Source organism: Dendrobates tinctorius, unplaced genomic scaffold (genome assembly GCF_039654945.1).
Source record: "Dendrobates tinctorius isolate UK_male_01 unplaced genomic scaffold, ASM3965494v1 ptg000191l, whole genome shotgun sequence".
Taxonomy (NCBI): Eukaryota; Metazoa; Chordata; class Amphibia; order Anura; family Dendrobatidae; genus Dendrobates; species Dendrobates tinctorius.
In genome coordinates this window covers 933777-947998 of record NW_027361858.1, presented here as the reverse complement: position 1 = coordinate 947998, position 14222 = coordinate 933777, and the positions used below count along the sequence as shown (strand labels likewise).

Here is a 14222-nt window from a genome sequence, read left to right as displayed (position 1 = left end):
GCCTTCAAATGCTCTGGTACTGACCCCAGGCCTCTATTAAAGGGATCATTGGTATGGAAGTCAGGGCAAATCCAGCGCTTTGGTTTTGACCTCAGGCTTCTCTTAAAGGGATCCCCAGTATGGAAGTTAGGACCGTTCCACTCAGTGCTGTGTTTCAGACCCCAGGGCCTCTTAAAGGGATCATCGGTTTGGAAGTTAGGGCAATTCCACTCAGCACTCTGGTTCAGACCCCAGGCCCCTCTTAAAGGGATGAAAAACTGTGTGTTTTTATTTCACATGAATTCCATCAACAGGTATGTGGACATGCAGGATGTTAGAGGAATGCTAGGGGAGGGAGGTGCCGGACAACGGACGTTTCACGATTACTCGCTTCTACGGGGGACCCGTCCTGGCACATATGGGTCTGCACAATGGCAAAGTAAGATTGTTCTATATGTGTTTATCTCTCCTTCCTTAGAGATTTATGTTTAACTAGAGGTGTGTATGTACGTGTGTGTGTATGTGTGTGTGAGTACGTGTGTGAGTACGTGTGTGTGTGTGAATATGTGTATGTGAGTGTGTATGTGAATATGTGTGTGTGTATGTGAATACGTGTGTGTGTATGTGTGTGTGTATGTGAATACGTGTGTGTATGTGAATATGTGTGTATGTGAATACGTGTGTGTATATCAGTACGTGTGTGTTAATGTGAGTACGTGTGTGTATTTGAATACGTGTGTGTATGTGAGTACATGTATTTGTGTGTGAGTACGTGTGTGTGCATGTGAGTATGTGTGTGTGTGTGTGAATACGTGTGTGTGTGTGTGAGCATGTGTGTGTGTATGTGAATACGTGTGTGTGTATGTGAGTACATGTGTGAGTGTATGTCAGTACGAGTATGTGTGTGTATGTGAGTACATGTGTGTGTATGTGAATACGTGTGTGTGTGTATGTGAGTACAGGCGGCGGTGGGGGGGTTCAACGGTGGCAGGTCCAGCGGTGGGGGGGCCTGGCATCGGCCAGCCGGCAGGAAAGACCGCGGCTTGCGGCCTGTGCACTGGCCGCAAGCCGTGGTCTTTCCTGCCGGCTGTGACGGAGGTGGGTGGGAGGGCAGCGGCGGGTCCGGCGGAGGGGTTCAGGCGGCAGCCAGCCAGCAGGAAAGACCACGGCTTGCAGCCTGTGCACGAGGTCTTTCCTGCTGGCTGTGACGGAGGTGGGTGGGCAGGCAGCGGCGGGGGGGTCCATCAGCGGCGGACACGGCAGCGGCAGGGGGGTCCGGCAGCGGCGGGGGGTCCAGCGGCAGCGGCGGGGGGGTCCGGCGGCGGCGGGAGGGGGTCCCGTCGGTGTCCCGCTGGTGGTCCTGGTACCACCAGCGGGCGCCATATTGGAACACCCATCACTGGGGTATTTCAGTATGGCGGTCGGCGTACTTCCAGTCGGCGCGGTGGATTGTGGGATTCGGGGACATCCAGACGGAAGTGGATGACAGACAATTTAAGGCAATTATATATATAGATATAACTTTAATGGATTTATTACTTTTAGTTTACTATAGAGGTACCTTGAACTAGCATTTTACATTTCTTCCTCATCTAGTTACTGATATTTCCATTCTGAATTATATAATTTTGTATACTCTGGCAATATTTCGGTAATTTGGACTTTGATTGTGCCTATCAGTATAATATAGAGTTACATTGCACTAACACTTCTATATCATTCATTTTATGCTATTGTGGGGAGGAGGACCCCCATATAGTGTTTGGGCCGGAACCAAGGGGACCGCCATCAGAGTTATTGAAGGAAGCACAACAGGGGAATTACAAAGGGAGACATGCGACTGATGTTGTCAGGGCAACAGGGGGAGGGGCTAGGGTAAAAGGAGCAGGGGACGCGCTGAAGTGGCAGTTGGGGAAGAGAGGGAGTGAAGGCAGGATGCAGGGCGACTTGCAGGGGTACCGAGAGGAGCCCGCGAGGAGAAAGCGGCCGATTTACTGACAAGAGAGACGTGAGAGACTGTGCCCAGAGACTGCTCCCCGCTCCCGTTCTGAGAGAATAATCCCCGCTAACCCCCGCCTTGGAGAGAGAGGAACTATACCTCAGGTTGTGGCCGTGAGTACCGGTAACCAGGCCACAGAGACCTGGGCCCTTCCCCCCAGCCTTCCCCCATCACGCCGACCCGGCCATCATCGGCCTCAAGATACGCCACCTTGTCACAGGCGGGATAAAAGGCTCACTACCCTGGCTTAGGAAGAGACTCCTTGGTAAAGGACGGCTACAGGCCTTCTGGGGAACTGCGTCATCACCGCGCGCCACCTCCATCATTTTCTTCAGGGCCTGTTGAGCCCCAACGGCATTGCTTTCTTCAGGGCCTGTTGCGCCCCAGCGGCAGCATTCTCTTCAGGGCCTGTTGTGCCCCAGCGGCAGCGTTTCCTTCAGGGCCTGTTGCGCCCCAGCAGCAGCGTTACCTTCAGGGCCTGTTGCGCCCCAACGTCCCCGTTTCCTTTAGGGCCTGTTGCGCCCCAACGTCCTCGTTTTCTTCAGGGCTTGTTGCGCCCCAACGGTATTATTTTCTTCAGGGCCTGTTGCCCCCCACCGACATCACTTTCCTCAGGACAGCCGCCTCAGCGACCTCAACACGGCCACGCTACCGAACCCAGCAGTCCCTGGAAGGCTAAGTGAAACTATATTTGGTTAAGATTGTTGAGTCCCTGCATGGACTGCTGTTGTTGTACTTTATTCTTGTTTTGTTCAGCCTAGCCCATCGGCTAGAGTTATATAAAAGTGATTTCGAAAACCACCATTCGTCTAGTGTCTCGTCACTGCATCCTGCGAACCTGTCCGACCCTACACTATCTCTATTGGGAGGATTATGACATCATATTTGCACCTTATGTGGTCTCGCAATATTAATACAGTGAAGGAAATAACTATTTGATCCTTTGCTGATTTTGTAAGTCTGCCCACTGACAAAGACATGAACTGTCTATAATTTTAAGGGAAGGCTAATTTTAACATTGAGAGATTGAAAGGAGAAATACAGGGCGCATCCACTGTGTAAATCCGTATCAAAAAACACAATAACAGAGAAAAAAGGAAGGTGCTCACCTATTGGGGTTGTGAGGAAGTCACAACACCCATAAACGCATGAGAAGCAGCAGCAAATCTGCACAGGGTCCTAGGACAAATTTGCAATAAACGGAGTGAAAGTGCAATAAGGACTGCGCTTGCTTCTGGTGGAGTACAAGGTTCTTTATTCAGCCAACGCGTTTCCTGAGCCTACTGCCCTGATGAAGTGAGCCAGTAGGCTCAGGAAACGCGTTGGCTGAATAAAGAACCTTGTACTCCACCAGAAGCAAGCGCAGTCCTTATTGCACTTTCACGCCGTTTTTGCAACATTGAGAGATAGAATATCAAAAATAAAGTCCAGAAAATCACATTGTATAAATATATATCCATGTCGTACACATCAGCAGAGCTGCTGAGGTCAGTGATTAGCTGCAGTGCTACTGAGACAATGTCACGACTACAGTCAATCAACAAAGCAGTAGCCGAGAGGCATCACTGGACCTGGGGACGGTAAGTAAACTTGGTTCATTTTTTTAACAAATCTCTGGGCCTATGGGCTAAGGGCTATAAAGATGTCAGAGCTAGCCTGTTTCAGTGGGCGGATGCTGATTTTACCAAGCAGATTAGGCATTTAGTAGTTGGTATGTTCATGCTGCAAGTTCTTCTTATGGAAGAATCTGACGGATTACGTTTCAGAAATCCGAGAATGACTTTTAGATTTGTGCTGCGGATTTTCAGATTGAGCTGCAGTGGGTCCACAGATTGATTAACCCTTCAAGGAGTGGCTATCTATTCCATTTTCAATGTAGAATTCATACGGAAACCATTGAAGTGATTTTCAAATCAGTAGAATTGCACCATATTTTCAGCCTGAGAGCTGCCCTTGAAAATTAAGACAGCACTTGGACCAATGTTATTGGGTTTATGGATCCAATCTGCGCATGAAAACAAATGCCAGCATGTACTAGCTCTTTCCATATGTGGGGAGGTTGAACTGCCGGACAGGTCTGCCTGTGGTGAGAGGCAGAGGGGAAGCGCAGTGTAGGTACAGGGGCGCTGAGATAAAGAGAAAGGGGTGCCGTGTTGCAGTTTGACCTTTAGAGGGCAGTGGGGAGTGTAGGAGTGTGACTGTGTAACTGCTTTTGGTCAAGGTAACTGTCAGGTGATAGTGGGCGGAGCTACAAGGACTGGGAGTATAAAGGCTGAGGGAAGGTTCTGGAAAGTCCAGTCAGCCAGGGGAGCTCACTAGTGAGGAGGATCTGCCATAGAGAGAAAGACGGTAAAAAGCCTTCAGAGAGAAAACTGACAGTTGAGACGGTTACGGGGTGTGGACCAGAGGATAGTAGCCGCAGACGGAGACGGTCTGGGGGTACCAAGTGGACGATGTACTTTGGAATGGTGAATCACTGTGGTGGATGTGCCTAGGGCAGCCACAGTGAGGAGAGCCACAAAGGACGCCACGACGGTGAAAATAAGAAGTGAAGGTACCCGGGTCTGTGAACAAAAGGACTGTGAAATTCCTGTGATGCATGGCGGTGGTCGTCAGAGAGCCGGCCAATAAAAACGGACCTGTTGAATATAACCCCTGTCTCAGTCTCGTGTCTGTTGGCGACAAGAAGTGGGTCACCCCCCATTCCTGTTGGATCACTCCCCTCACCCATCCTACACATATGTTGGATGAGATTTGCCTGTTCAAGTCTACGGGTGCGCCCAAAAATGATCCCATATGCATTAACTGTATAGCATCCGATTTTTTTGCACAATAATTGCAATTTTTGTCTTGTAATTGTTGACAACTGCTGATGTATAAAAATGGATGTGATATGATTTACATACGGATGAGAACTAAGAAGAAATGCACCCATTTTTTGGATGAAAGTCTGTTGATTTTTTTATACACTCGTGTGAATATGGTCTTACATGTCTAAAGGACTAAGCGTATGGATGAGGCCACCAAGGATCTGCTATGTCTCTTGCCATAGTATATCGTAGATGGAAAGAGATTAATGCTGGAGTCCAAAAAGAAACATAATATGTATTGTTCACATTTAATAGTAACCTAAAGAAATTGACAACTGACTGGCTTTAAAAAAAAATCCCAGAATTGAGTTTTGTGCTACCCAGGATTTAAAGTGCTTGCACGTGCCGTGATCTCCTCCAGCTCATCGGTCACTGGCCTGTGCCTGGTGCATCTGACATCTCCCATGATGGGAGCTTGCATGGCAATGTGTTATCACTCCTGGCACACTGTGACAGATCAGCAGCTGTTCGTTCATGTCCCGTGTAATCTCATGAACTCACAAATCTGCTTCCGCTGCTAATGTGATAGTAATGCTTCGTATTCCATTGGCTTCAGACCTCATTTGCGACATTAATAGCATCCACGAGGCGACGGATGTACGGTTAATTCTTTGCATGCTTGCTTTTACTAACTCCTATTGATCGGCCGTCCCTTATTGATCTACATGTCCTCCTTGTCTCAGTGACCATTGGTATTACCTGTCTATTGGATTAAGCCTCTGCAAATCCATTATTATTAATACCCTTTAAGAGGGAGGATCTCGTATATTCTGTACACAGGCACCATATAATGAAGCATGTAGGACTCGTACTCCGGCCGCTCGCAGAGATTTCCAGTGACACATGCAATGTAATAACAATAAACCCAGCTAGATAGCGACTGGGTACCAAGCCGTACAGCGACTTGTCTGATGATCCGCAACTGTAACCATAGCAACCCGTTTGCTTTCCAAGACGACAAATAGCACTTACCTCCACAAAGATGAAGCATGGTATAATTGAATAACTGCGATGGGTATTGTTCTCCAAAGCCATTTCCTTTCAGGTGGAAAGGTCTGTGTTACCTAAAATGTCTGGGAACAAAGAGGAAAACAAGAAAGCTGTTAGGGGTCTAGCCCGATAATTGTTAGATCAACTATCATGGCATTTTATAATCTGACCAGTTATTTATTATCACTGGAAAAGCAGGATAGATAGATAGATAGATAGATATGGGATAGATAGAAAGATAGATAGATATTAGATAGATACTGTAGATTTGAGATAGATACTATATAGATAGATAGATAAGATATGAGATAAATCAAGAAAAAAGGGCAGCACTACCAAAATAATACAGCAGTGTCCAAACAGCCAAAATGACAAAAGGAAAAAAAATAGGCAGCACTCAAATTAAATGTGAAAAAAGTGGATACTTTACTGATCCTCAGATGGCAACGTTTCAACGGTGACCCGTCTTTGACAAATTTGAGTGCTGCCTATTTTTTTTCCTTTTAAGATATGAGATAGATAAGAGATAGATAGATAGATCTATAGATAGATAAGAGATAGATAGATATATATAGATAGATAATAGATAGATGATAGATCTATAGATAGATAGATAAGAGATAGATAGATAGATGATAGATATGAGATAGACAGACAGACAGATAGATAGATAGATAGATAGATAGATAGATAGATAGATAGATAAAAAAATTGATATGGGATAGATAGATAGATAGATAGACAGATAGATAGATATGAGATAGATAGATAGATAGATATGAGATAGATACTGTAGATATGAGATATATACTATATAGATATATAGATAGATAAGATATGAGATAGATAGTTAGATAGATGCATAGACAAATATATAGATAGATAGATCTATAGATAGATAGATAAGAGATAGATAGATGCATAGACAAATATATAGATAGATAGATGATAGATATGAGATAGATATGAGATAGTTAGATAGACAGACAGATAGATAGATAGATAGATAGATAGATAGATAGATAGATAGATAGATGTTGAATTTATTGTCTGTAATATGTACCCATGCTTAATTGTAAAGTGCTGCAGAATGTTGGCACTATATATAATACAATTATCATTATATTTATAGATAGACTAGCTGAAGATATAAACCCAAAAAAGAGGGAAGCTCTGTAGTGTCGGTGGTGGGGTGCCGAGCTGGGGGGGTGATCCTACTTTTATACCGCGCAGAGATGATAACAGAGACACGATGAGGCAGATTCTGGGTGCAACAGGTCCAAATTTATTGTTCACCGTCCGACTGACGGTCCTCGCGGTACACCGCGATATCTCTCTCTCTGCCCTCCGTGTCCAGGGCCGCTTCAACACCGTACGTTACACTAGGGACGTATTTATACGCAACGTCCCGTCTCACACTGTGACAATCCTGACAGCTCAGTTACTGTGGCCGCCTTAGGCCCGTACACCATCAGCACTTTACTGGTCAGTTTCGTCGTTACACATACGGTGTCCTCCACCCAGAGCCTTGTCTCTGCTGCGGTCCTTTCCTGTCAGGACCACCCCCCTGACATTTCCTCTCCTCAGTCCCCTTGGTCGGATTCTCCTCAGGGCACACAGACTGGCGTAGTCCTCCTGTCACCTGAGCTGCCCCTGGGGACTGGAATCTTCTGGAACCCTCCCTCAGAATTTATAGCTCACCCGGTTCCTTGAAACTGTCACTCCAACTGTCACCTCGCCCCCCATGACCAACGGTTTCTAAAGCCCTAAGCTGCTGTAAAGTCCTTTGCTCACACTCCACCCTGCCATCTAATGGTCATCCCAAGGTACTGCACGTCCACTACACTTTCCTAGTTGTTTCCCCACTGTAATCACTGACTCCTACCTACACTGTGCAAACCTATCTTTCTTCACTCTGACTAGTCCGTCCATCCGTCAGGTCACCTTCCCTACACTCCCCCTTCCTTTGTCCATTGTCGTCCTCGACAATCGTCATCCCTGCCTTCGTTGTTCTGAATCTACACCTACATTCTGTTGTCGGACCAGAAGTTGAGCCAAACCCACTATCTGCGGGGGCCGAACCATACTGGGAGCACTATGCTCTGAGCAGCCTACTGCTACTCACCAGCGCGCACGCCACATGACAGCGTCTTTCAAATTGGGCAAGGTACACCCGTATTCTCTCTACGGCGTGTATCTTTCCCCTACTCTCCCCTACTGTTACCTTTCACTATCCGGTACGCCATGATCGAGGCCACTCACCTACCAGATCATTGCCGGCGCCCGCCTTTCCTTCTTCAGGGGTGTCCGTGGTGTTGGGGACCTGACCTAGGACGACTGTCTTTCTCACGTCTTCCCACTCATTTTCCTTCTTTCAATTACATGTCATGGTCGGCGTCCCGGTCTCCCAGACCTCAACTCTTAGATCCCTACCGGATCTCACACTTTCCTTTGGTCCCGCAGACCTTCCCTTAACCCGGACCTGTTGCATTTTACTTTGGCATATCATACAATAAACAACTTTATAATAGCACAAGTACCCATTTTTATATTATTTTTTTTTTCATTTTCTTTTGCTTTAAAACTCAACGTTCAACAATAAACATCGCCAGTACTCCTTTTCCCTCCCCCTTCCTTGGACATGAACACTCCCTCTTGTCTTCGTATCCCCGTTCTGTCAAGTTTCCAAATCAGTAAAATAACATCCTGTAAGAGGAACAGTCTAAAAAAAAACAGCTTAATCACATAAAACATTTTTTTTTTTTTTAAAACTAGAACTGTTCTTTCAGACTCTGACAGTCCAGGCCATCTCCTGATGGCCGGTAGAAAGGGGCCCACAGCCGTGGAACTCCTGGGGTGAAGGGAGTGTCCAATACAGTCCTCTTTACGGGGGTTCGCGTTCCTCAGGTACCGCCAGTACCGCCACCGCATAATACCTGCGGGGGCAGTATTCTTTATAATAAGAGACAAAGTCCCCTATTTCCAGGGCACGGCCGTGGCGTATGGAGGCTACGTTCACGTATACCTTCTGACCAGTCTGATCACGTATGAAGCCATACCCCCGGTCCACATTAGTGTACACCAGCCGCCCCCGGGATCTTTCCACCGCCATGCCAGCCTCCCCTTTTGAATGAAGCAGGCTCCATACCTCCTGCTCTCGAACCTTCTTTTGTTTTACCACCTCCGCAACCCAAGCGGAGGGTACCGCGCCAGTCCCAGAGTCCGGTGGGCGGGACCTTGCCGAGAAGGGGCGCGGGGCAGAGGCGGTCGATGATATCTGTGGCCCAGCAGCCGCTGGGGCCGGGTAGCGGATGGGAGCAGCCGTGACTCCGGAGGGCTGGTCCACAGGGCCCGATAAACAGACCCCAGCCGGTTCCAATACTGGCTTCACCGCGGCCACAGGGTAGGCCGCATCCACAACTCCCAGCAAAGCCGGAGTAACGGCCGGTTCAGGTGATGAGGCTGACACCGGCCGAGGGAGTGCAACCGCGCCTTCTATAAATAAGCTCCGCCCTGGTAACTCCGGGCGGGGAGATTCGGGAACGGGAGCTAGGGCCTTGCTCAATTCTACGTATAGCATAGGGCCCTCCGCAGCCGGGCCTTCCGGTACACTGGAGGCTGCGTGTTGTGGCAAAATGATAGGGGTCGCTTGTGAAGCCGCCGGCAGGGCCGGGGGAACTCTCACCTTCCCCGGCGCCACGGCCTCCGTCACACCACCGCACGGCTCATCCCGCAGCCTCCGCTCTCCAACTCGCTGCTCAGCGGGCCTAGCTTCCAGACTCAGGGGCTCCGCGGGGAGACTCTCCGCCGGTATCAATGGCGGCCGCTCCTTCTGGTTCCGCACGGGCTCCGCACAGATTCCTCTTCTTGCCCATGGACCCGAAGATGACGTCTTCTGTCTCAGCTCGTTCTCCTGCCGCCACTGCCATTCTAGGCGGCCAATACCCCGACATCCGCAGTGTCTCATACCGTCCGGTGGCAGCAATCGAATGGCGCCAAACAGTCGCTCCCAGGCTTTTCTTCGGTGTCACTCCCTCTGTGGGGTGGGGCGTTGGCAGGCCTCTCCACCCACCTGTCAGGGTCCAATGTATGGAAACGTCGGCCTCCGGGCACATACTGCTGTCCACGGGGGTACGTTGGAGGGGGTCCCAGTCCATTCTGAACTACTGCGAACACCCGGACCTCGCCTCTGCGTTGAAGGAGCACCGCCATACTGCACTGTCTCTGGTACCGCCCCGGATCCTCTACTGGCCACACAGATTCATCACTGCGCTCCTCATTTATAATCCACTGGTAAGCCAATCGTAATCCACCGGTAATTGTAATCCAAACTGAGTAGTCCGAGTCCTTTTCCATTCTTTGAGGCAGGTCTGCCGCAGAAGATGAGGTATTAGCGGTGGCGATCCTGCCGACTACGCCAAATGTAGTGTCGGTGGTGGGGTGCCGAGCTGGGGGGGTGATCCTACTTTTATACCACGCAGAGATGATAACAGAGACATGATGAGGCAGATTCTGGGTGCAACAGGTCCAAATTTATTGTTCACCGTCCGACTGACGGTCCTCGCGGTACACCGCGATATCTCTCTCTCTGCCCTCCGTGTCCAGGGCCGCTTCAACACCGTACGTTACACTAGGGACGTATTTATACGTACCGTCCCGTCTCACACTGTGACAATCCTGACAGCTCAGTTACTGTGGCCGCCTTAGGCCCGTACACCATCAGCACTTTATTGGTCAGTTTCGTCGTTACACATACGGTGTCCTCCACCCAGAGCCTTGTCTCTGCTGCGGTCCTTTCCTGTCAGGACCACCCCCCTGATGTTTCCTCTCCTCAGTCCCCTTGGTCGGATTCTCCTCAGGGCACACAGACTGGCGTAGTCCTCCTGTCACCTGAGCTGCCCCTGGGGACTGGAATCTTCTGGAACCCTCCCTCAGAATTTATAGCTCACCCGGTTCCTTGAAACTGTCACTCCAACTGTCACCTCGCCCCCCATGACCAACGGTTTCTAAAGCCCTAAGCTGCTGTAAAGTCCTTTGCTCACACTCCACCCTGCCATCTAATGGTCATCCCAAGGTACTGCACGTCCACTACACTTTCCTAGTTGTTTCCCCACTGTAATCACTGACTCCTACCTACACTGTGCAAACCTATCTTTCTTCACTCTGACTAGTCCGTCCATCCGTCAGGTCACCTTCCCTACAGCTCAACACAACAAATCACTACAAAATTAATTGTATTGAATTCAATCTAAAATAGATGCAAATACAGTTGTGGCCAAAAGTATTGACACCCGTGCAATTCTGTCAGATAATACTCAGTTTCTTCCTGAAAATGATTGCAAACACAAATTCTTTGGTATTATTATCTTCATTTAATTTGTCTTAAATGAAAAAACACAAAAAGAATTGTCCTAAAGCCAAACTGGATATAATTCCACACCAAACATAAAAAAGAGGGTGGACAAAAGTATTGGCACTGTTCGAAAAATCATGTGATGCTTCTCTAATTTGTGTAATTAACAGCACCTGTAACTTACCTGTGGCACCTAACAGGTGTTGGCAATAACTAAATCACACTTGCAGCCAGTTGACATGGATTAAAGTTGACTCAACCTCTGTCCTGTGTCCTTGTGTGTACCACATTAAGCATGGAGAAAAGAAAGAAGACCAAAGAACTGTCTGAGGACTTGAGAAACCTAATTGTGAGGAAGCATGAACAATCTCAAGGCTACAAGTCCAACTCCAAAGACCTGAATGTTCCTGTGTCTACCGTGCGCAGTGTCATCAAGAAGTTTAAAGCCCATGGCACTGTGGCTAACCTCCCTAGATGTGGACGGAAAAGAAAAATTGACAAGAGGTTTCAACGCAAGATTGTGCGGATGTTGGATAAAGAACCTCGACTAACATCCAAACAAGTTCAAGCTGCCCTGCAGTCCGAGGGTGCAACAGTGTCAACCCGTACTATCCGTCGGAATCTGAATGAAAAGGGACTGTATTGTAGGAGACCCAGGAAGACCCCACTTCTTACCCCGAGACATAAAAAAGCCAGGCTGGAGTTTGCCAAAACTTACCTGAAAAAGCCTAAAACGTTTTGGAGGAATGTTCTCTGGTCAGATGAGACAAAAGTAGAGCATTTTGGGCAAAGGCATCAACATAGAGTTTACAGGAGAAAAAAAGAGGCATTCAAAGAAAAGAACACGGTCCCTACAGTCAAACATGGTGGAGGTTCCCTGATGTTTTGGGGTTGCTTTGCTGCCTCTGGCACTGGACTGATTGACCGTGTGCATGGCATTATGAAGTCTGAAGACTACCAACAAATTTTGCAGCATAATGTAGGGCCCAGTGTGAGAAAGCTGGGTCTCCCTCAGAGGTCATGGGTCTTCCAGCAGGACAATGACCCAAAACACACTTCAAAAAGCACTAGAAAATGGTTTGAGAGAAAGCACTGGAGACTTCTAAGGTGGCCAGCAATGAGTCCAGGCCTGAATCCCATAGAACACCTGTGGAGAGATCTAAAACTGGCAGTTTGGAGAAGGCACCCCTCAAATATCAGGGCCCTGGAGCAGTTTGCCAAAGAAGAATGGTCTAAAATTCCAGCAGAGCATTGTAAGAAACTCATTGATGGTTACCGCAAGCGGATGGTCGCAGTTATTTTGGATAAAGGTTGTGCAACCAAGTATTAGGCTGAGGGTGCCAATACTTTTGTCTGGCCCATTTTTGGAGTTTTGTGTGAAATGATCAATGTTTTGCTTTTTGCTTCATTCTCTTTTGTGTTTTTTCATTTAAGACAAATTAAATGAAGATAATAATACCAAAGAATATGTGTTTGCAATCATTTTCAGGAAGAAACTGAGTATTATCTGACAGAATTGCAGGGGTGTCAATACTTTTGGCCACAACTGTACATGCAAAACATGGCAGAGAGTGCTCCATGCAATCAAGGAGGAATCCATAAATAGTATATGCATACAACTAGGAGTAAGTATATTGCATACTGTTACTTCTATATATATATATATATATATATATATATATACACACACAGAAAAAATCCAAGTGGATTAAAGCATACAAATTCACATCCATGAACCACAATACATCAAATAAAGTGCATCATGCTCAATGGTTTATAATTAGAGTTGAGCGATACCGTCCGATACTTCAAAGTATCGTATCGGATGGTATCGGCCGATCTTTAAAAAAAGTATCGGTATCGCCGATTCCGATACCGGAAGTCCCATTCAAGTCTATGGGACTTCCGGTATCGGAATAAGAAAAACCCTTTCCTGCCCTTGTACAGCCTCTCTGGGGTCTGTATGGGCCTTTCGGGGGGCTGTGCCGGCCTGCCAGGGGGTCTGTGCAGGCTCCGGTGGTCTGTGCCGGCCTGCCGGTGGTCTGTGCAGGCTCCGGGGGGCTGTGCCGGCCTGCCGGGGGGCTGTGCCGGCCTGCCGGGGGGCTGTGCAGGCTCCGGGGGGCTGTGCCGGCCTGCCGGGGGGCTGTGCCGGCCTGCCGGGGGGCTGTGCAGGCTCCGGGGGTCTGTGCAGGCATCGTCCGATGGGACTATAAGTCCCATCGGGCGATGCCTGCTACCATGACAGTGATTGACACATTAGCCAATGATGGGACAGTAGTAGTCCCATCATCCGGCTAATGTGTTAAATGTAAAAAAAAAAAAAAATAATAAAAAAAAAAATTACATGCTACATACATACAACATGCATACTACATACATGCTACATTCATACTACATACTACATACATGCTACATTCATACTACATAAATACTACATGCAACATACATACTACATATATACTACATGCATGCTACATACATACTGCATGCTACATACATACCACATATATACTACATACATACTACATGCATGCTACATGCATGCTACATGCTACATACATAACACATATATACTACATGCATGCTACATACATACTACATGCTACATACTACATATATACTACATGCATGCTACATACATACTACATGCTACATACTACATATATACTACATGCATGCTACATACATACTGCATGCTACATACATACTACATATATACTACATGCATGCTACATGCTACATACATACTACATATATACTACATACATACTACATAAATACAACATGCATGCTACATGCATGCTACATACATACCACATACATAACACATATATACTACATGCATGCTACATACATACTACATGCTACATACATACCATATACATACTACATGCATGCTACATACATACTACATGCTACATACATACCATATACATACTACATGCATGCTACATACATGCTACATACATACTACATGCTACATACATACTACATATATACTACATGCATGCTACATACATACTACATGCTA

At 47.3% G+C, this 14222-nt stretch overlaps 1 protein-coding gene across 3 annotated transcripts in view; it reads right to left on the bottom strand.

Moving 5' to 3' along the window:
- The window catches only part of PLPPR1 (phospholipid phosphatase related 1), a 474199-nt gene that overhangs the window by 248269 nt on the left and 211708 nt on the right, over positions 1–14222 (bottom strand). For all 3 annotated transcript variants that reach the window (XR_012221525.1, XM_073552427.1, XM_073552428.1), the window contains exon 2: positions 5821–5921. Coding sequence is in view for 2 of the 3 variants with exons in the window: in XM_073552427.1 (XP_073408528.1) it covers positions 5821–5883 (63 nt within the window). In the remaining variant the exon portion in view is untranslated. The remainder of the gene's footprint in view (positions 1–5820; positions 5922–14222) is intronic.